This window comes from Bidens hawaiensis, unplaced genomic scaffold (genome assembly GCF_021521415.1).
Source record: "Bidens hawaiensis isolate Kalapana, Puna unplaced genomic scaffold, B.hawaiensis_p1.1 tig00001685_1, whole genome shotgun sequence".
Taxonomy (NCBI): domain Eukaryota; kingdom Viridiplantae; phylum Streptophyta; class Magnoliopsida; order Asterales; family Asteraceae; genus Bidens; species Bidens hawaiensis.
In genome coordinates this window covers 2,684,565-2,691,402 of record NW_027491095.1, presented here as the reverse complement: position 1 = coordinate 2,691,402, position 6,838 = coordinate 2,684,565, and the positions used below count along the sequence as shown (strand labels likewise).

The 6,838-nt window shown below is 32.8% G+C and overlaps 1 protein-coding gene across 1 annotated transcript; it reads left to right on the top strand.

Annotated features, from left to right (window-relative positions):
- Positions 1–2,671: 2,671 nt before the first annotated feature.
- Positions 2,672–6,644, top strand: LOC143593318 (uncharacterized). Its single transcript, XM_077072985.1, has 2 exons — positions 2,672–2,695; positions 4,044–6,644. Exon 2 carries the CDS (start codon positions 4,063–4,065, stop codon positions 6,502–6,504), a length of 2,442 nt encoding a protein of 813 aa, XP_076929100.1. The 5' UTR covers positions 2,672–2,695; positions 4,044–4,062; the 3' UTR covers positions 6,505–6,644.
- The last annotated feature ends 194 nt before the right edge of the window (positions 6,645–6,838 follow it).

The window sequence follows — 6,838 nt, the reverse complement described above, 5'->3', positions numbered from 1 at the left end:
AGTTTATGTTTGTTTGTTTTTACTTAAAAGATCACACACATGTAATAATTCAAAAGCAATACATAGAAATCAACTAATTTATTTATTTTTCATAGAATGATATTTAGTTATTTTATGTTTTATTACACACAATAAATATATTGTAACAAAGTTCTAATGATTTAAAAAAATATTAATAAAGTAAATAATTGATGCTTCAAAAGGTACAATGTATATAATATGATTATTTGACCATTGTTCCTTGCTCTCCAAGTCAAATTAGTCTACCATCTTTCAATGAATTAAAAATAAGTACGTTAGGATTCTTTATTATAAAATTTTCTTTTTCTATTACACCCAAATACGTGGCCATTAAGGTACCAAGAAGACATTCTTGCATCGTTTTCTATGTAAAAAGCTTTGCAAATTAAATATCACGCGTGAAAACAAGTTGAGGTTAAAAGTTCAATTTTAGATTTAATTTCGACTCATTTCGCGATGCATGTTTAAAGCTGGAGCTCTTGTTAGCAATTTTTAAGCCAACTCGAGCATTTTTAATTTCGGACCGGCCAATTAAAAACTTTTAACAAACTAACCACTTGCACTCACGAGTGCCTTGTCTCGTTCACATTCTTATGTTTCTAGCGGTTATTAGTACATCAAATGCTATATATTACAAATCATGGTATTCTGATGGTTAAATTTTAAGAAATGAAAAATTAAATAACATTATATAAAACCTCAACAAAAGGACAATAACATTATTGAGATATTTTTGGATAAACAAAGGTAAATTAAAAGTACACACCACTTAAATATAATCATAGAGAGGCCACCATTACTATTTTTATTTTTTAGCTGGCACCCAACTTCATCAAGAGAATTGCTTGTTGCCCAAGCAACTGTGATACTTATATATTTGACATTTTTTTTACCCATGTTTTGCATTTGGGTTATTTTGTGTTCCAATAAACTTAGAAGCTATGGCCACAGTTGGTCACGATTTGGCTGAGGTTTACGTACTGAAAAAGCTTCATAAAGAGAAGATGGAAGCCGAAAATAAAAGTGGGGAATGTTTGCAAAGGCCTCGTCGTGTGGTTGGATGTGTTGGAAGGTTAAAAAGGCTCACTCAAGTTTAGATGCGCGATCAATGAATTCTGCACAAGAATCACAACATCCAGCTTCAGATAATGTGATAAATAAATAAAAATGATTGAAGAAGTGATTTCAAAAAAAGAAATAAATTGAGGATTTGGCATATCAAGATTTAAGGGGAAAAGACTCATGGCTAACCCTTATGATCAATATTTGAATGCCTTAAATGGTGTAACTTATGATCAATTATGTATTATGTTTGTTTTAGTTTGAAATATTTCTACTACCTCAGAGATATAAATTAATATTTGTACACATTACCGATTGTATTTAGCTTATTGTTATAAATAAACTATATGTTATCTTTCTAAAATTTGTAAATGTTGTCTTCTACTCACATATAATTACATGACAATAGTTGTAAGACAAGTATTATGGGGCCGTGAAATAGCCATTTTGGGGCATTTGGCAACAATACCATTGCATGCTTGGTGTGAAACCTGCCCCCCATCATTTGTTCTTCAAGTCGATTATTACATTTCACTCTACCATAACATACCCAACTTGCTATGAAATGTGAGCCCATTTGCCAAGTGCATGTCGGAAAATGCACCTTACACCTTGCCCTTTTCACTCACCGATAATAAATGGCCTAAGAAAAACCATAGTTCTTGTTGCATTTTATTTGACTTGAATGCCCATGTTCATTACTATAACTTTTAAGGACCACGAATAAGTATTTATACCCAACCAAGTTGAAATTATACGTTTTATTTGAAAATCAACATATGATATTAGGTGGTAAGGTTACAAATACACCTCAAAAACTTTAAAACTGATCGCTCAACTACATAAAATAAGAAAATAATCCACCATTATCAATACTTATTTGAATTCATGAAATTTAACACCCCTCAATCTTGATAACAAACAATCTTAGAGCATTTACAATGTAACCATCATTCCATCCATATTATTTAATCAAAACACACATATATACCCATAAAATTTGTTCGCTATTTAAAAAATCACCACCTCTTTCAATTTTTTCGAGCGAATGCTCATCTTGCTTATTTTTTAAATAAATTTACTACACCAAAATTTAAATAAAAAACAATAATAAAAGAACAAAACCATCAAGAAATGCACCAAACGTAAAATCATTTAAAAAAAGTACTTTAATTTAGTTAAAACTAAAACAAAAGTATTAAACCAATTTTTAGCCCCACCTCTTATGATGTGATGATAAAATGTTGATGTTTCTCAGAATTTGAGTATGTGAAAAATAAAAAAAACTAGCTAAACAAAAACAAAACCCAATTCTAAAATTACTGCCTTTTTTTTGGTCTTTGCAAAAGATGAAAGATAATAAATAACAGTCTAAAAACGACGTCGTAGAGAGTAAAACGGCAACTTACTGGGACCAATTTATTTAAAATACAGTCCAATTTTTGATTCAGTTATAACGGCTACCTGCAACCCACGTTTCCTCCCTAAATCACTCACTCCACTATCTTCTTTCTTCTTCTCCCAAAATTATTCAACAATACTCTGATCACATTAACCAGTCATTTCGATTCGTTATTATTCGAACAGTAATAATCATTACTCCGATCATCAGGTACATTGTTCTGTCCCGTTCGTTCTGTTTCCGCTTTCCAAACCCTAAGTTAGTTGTTAATATGTGTTCAGTTTGGTGATATATTGACATATTGTCATCTACATTACTGAATTTAATCCATTTTTCACCTAGCTATCATCTAGGACTGCCAAAAGGGTCGGGTCAGAACGGGTTAGGGTCGTCACGGGACAAATTACAAAAGGGTTGTTTCGGGTGGGGTTGTAACGTGTCTGGGTCGGAATGGGTTTCGGGTCGAAACAAAACAAATTTTTTTTTTTTTTTGCTATGTCTGGAAACATGATTTCATCATTAATAATATAACTTTTGTTGGAGTCGGGACAGAAACCGAAAGAACCGACAAAAACTGCATCATAATGTGATAGTATCATCTAGTGATCATATTATGATTTAGTTTGTTTGCTAGGTCTTAGTCAGAAAAACAGAACAGTTATTGTAAGTTTTTAAAGTTGAGAAATAAATATTTGCCCTTTAGAAGTTAGAACTCAAATGCTGACATTCATCTGGACCGAGGGAGTAAGAATTACAGTTTGACTTCAAGATAAGAAGGGGCTGCTAGAATTACAGTTTGACTTCAAGATATTAACTTTAGGAAGATGCTTTTGAATTTGATGAAGAAGCCTGGTACTGTGGTACAAAACTGTTGAACTATTACTTTGGTGAAAAGTGGTCAAAATATGTAAAAACTACCAATGAAGAAATTATGGAAAAGATTTATTTGATAAATAGGTTCATGTGTAAGACCACAAGAATGTGAGTTCTATATTTTTCTTTTGTTACTTTACAGTCACATATAGGTAGGTTTCTTACCTGTTATATAGGTTGATGTGTAAAACAGACTAGAGATAACTTATTTGGTTGTCATAGACCTGCTATATGGGACCTAAACGCCTCGATGCCTTCTTATATTGTCCCTTTACCAGTAAGATAGAGGTAGGTTTGAATTCGGTAGTCAAATAAGGGGGTGTTTGGGATTCCTTATTTTGCCTCCTAATAACTTTTCATTAAGTTAATAAGTTACAAAAGTGTAACTTATGGAACTTTTCCCTTCACAATATAAGCAATCCCAAACACCTTATTACTTTTCAAAAAGTTTATAAGTTATAAGTTGATGAAAATAAGCAATCCCAATCACCCCCTAAATCTTTTAATTTGGGCTTATTATTTAAATCTGTGATGAACAAGATGATATTATTGTGTTTACAATGTGTGATGAACAAGATGGTATTATTGTGTTTATAATGTGTGATGACTGATGCTTGCATGTTTTTATGTAATATATGTAGAATATTGGACACTTCATGTTGCTAATGCTATTATGTTGTCACAGGTAGTTAAAAAGAGTGAACATGACTGAAAAACTTCATGAAGAACTAGATGATGCAAAAGCTGAAATCGAAAAGTTGAAATCAGAAAATCTCGTGAAAGCCAACCTCTGTGAAAACTTGAAGAAATCAAACAATGATCAACTCAAGAGAATCCAAGAACTCAATCTGAAACTTGAGAAACAAGCTCATGAAGTAGAAGCAAAGGTCGATGAAGTTTATGTTGCAAAGCAGTCATTAGAAGATCTTGAGTGTAAACTTAAAGAAAAAGAGAAAATCATTTTAAGTTTCACTTCTGCAAACGATAAGCTTCGTGCTGATTTTAATTCCAAGCTTAGGGAATGTGAAGATGAGAAACAAATGCTTGTTTCCTCATTAGAGGAAGCAAATGCAAAGATTTTGAACCTCGAGGACCAAAACCGTGCTTTGATGGACAAGATTGAGCTTCTAAAAGAAGGGATTGTATCAGTTTCACAAAAGAAGTGTGCAAGTGAGAGCAAAATGGCTAAAGCTTCGAAACAAATGAGAGAAAGAGGAGATTTGTTTGAAAAGTTGGAAGAAGAAAAAATGAAGCTTGAAGAACAGCTTAAATGGAAGAATGAACAATTCAAGCATTTGGAAGAAGCCCATGAAAAGCTTAAAAACAATCTTCGTGTAAAGAAAAACGAGTGGGATATCGAGAAATCTACATTTTATAATGATATATCCACTTTGGAAACAAAGCTAGATTCTCAAATTACACTTTCAGAAGATCTTAAAACACGATTAGAGTTGTGTAAACGAGCTCTCGTTCAAGAAGAGGACCGAAGGAAGTGCTTGGAGATTCAGATTTCAGAATCAAATTCAAGCTTTTTGGACACCAAATCCAAACTTGAAAGCATGTTAGTTGAGAAAGATAGTAAGATTCAAGAAACTAAGGAAAAAAATCAAGAACTGGTTCTCAATCTCAAGAAACTAAAAGAATCTCAGATTCAAGAAGCCGGTAATAATTCTTCAATCATAAAGCTTCAAAACAAGATTAAAACTTTGGAGGAGAATAATAATGTCAAAGAAGCCGAATGGACCACTCGATTTGAACAAATGGTTGCAGAATTGAATTGTTGCAGACACGAGTTAGAAAGTAAAGAGACTCGTATTAATGAGATTAATAATGTCAAAGAAGCCGAATGGACCGCTCGATTTGAACAAATGGCTGCAGATTTGAATTGTTGCAGATACGAGTTAGAAAGTAAAGATACTCGTTTTAATGTGATTAATAACATCAAAGAAGCCGAATGGACCGCTCGATTTGAACAAATGGTTGCAGATTTGAATCGTTGCAGACGCGAGTTAGAAAGTAAAGAGACTTGTTTGAAAGAGATTAAAATTTTGGATGATAATAAAATTGTCAAAGAAGCAGAACGGACCGCTCAATTCGAACAAATGGTTGCAGATTTGAATTGTTGCAAAGACGAGTTAGAAAGTAAAGAGACTCGTTTGAATGAGTATAACACTCTGGTGTTACAATTAATAATGGAAAAAGAGGAATGTGAAGTCATGATGGTGGCATTAAAATCTATACTTTTGGAGACCCGATCAAAGATTGATGAGGAAAAACTGTTACTGCATAAACAAATTGACAGTTATAAACATCAACTGGTGCAAACAAAAACCGAGCTGATGAATGTAAATGAAGAACTCGATCGGAGTTATTGTGAAACAAGCAAGGTCGAATTTGAGTTACAAATATGGAAATCGGTTGCTGAAAAGTTAGAACTCGATTTGGAAGTTAACCATCGTATGAGACGGGAACTAGAAGCTTCACTATTAGCTCAAGTGGAAACAGAAGTCAACCTTAAAGAAGAGTTGAAACAAAAAGAAACAAGAATTAATGGTCTTGAAGAAGATATCAAACAGTTAGAATCTGAGAGGATTCATGAGTATGAAAAACAAAATCTTGACCAGCAGCAAGTTATAAGTTCTTTAGAGCAAGAATTTAATGATTCAACTGCTTCGTTTTCATCTCAACTTGCAAAAATGCAAGCAGAGATGAATATGTTTCATGAATCTTGGGATAAGATGATAACAACAATGGTGATTAAGGAGATAGAAGTACAAGAAAAGGGTTTGATGATTAAGGAACTCGAAAAGGATTTAGAAACCCGTGTTCGGTTTGTGAAAAAATGCATGTCAAGAGTCAAGAAACTGTCACTAGAGAATGAGAAGTTGATGAGTATTATTGATGGCGCGTCTGAGTGGATAAATAAGTTATCACGTGAAGACGGGCAAGTGATGGGTGCTTTAAGGAGTATAATGTCGGGTTTCGATGATAATCGTGGTGGTGGAAACGGGTGTTCAGAGTTGACCGACCGGTTTGACCCGGTGAAAGAGAACAAGAATAATGTGTATCAGTCTTCTCCCAAAAGGAATATGGTTGAAAATAGTGTTGATGAGAGGTCACCATTGAGAACTATGAATGGTAAATGAAGCTGTTTAGTCATGTTTCTGTAATTTGAACACGATATGTGACTTGTATGAATAATCAATTTGTTGAAATGACAAAAACCAAAAGATTTTATGTTTGGTTTTGATTATCTTAATGTAAGTTTTATATTTGTTCTGTATATGTTATTGTCATTAACTAATTTATATAACTGTGTTTATTTTTTGTATAAATATCTTTAAAAGGTTTGGTCACATGCAATATATGAATCCAAATTTATGATGCCAGCCAAACCACCCAATTTTGTTATCATTTCTTGCCAAACAGGTTATTAATTTCTTATCACAATTGTATAATTCTTCTGATTTTGCAATCCAT

Bases quoted from the DNA above. Each gene is read 5' to 3' on its own strand.
- LOC143593318 (XM_077072985.1), top strand. From the start codon at position 4,063: ATGACTGAAAAACTTCATGAAGAACTAGATGATGCAAAAGCTGAAATC.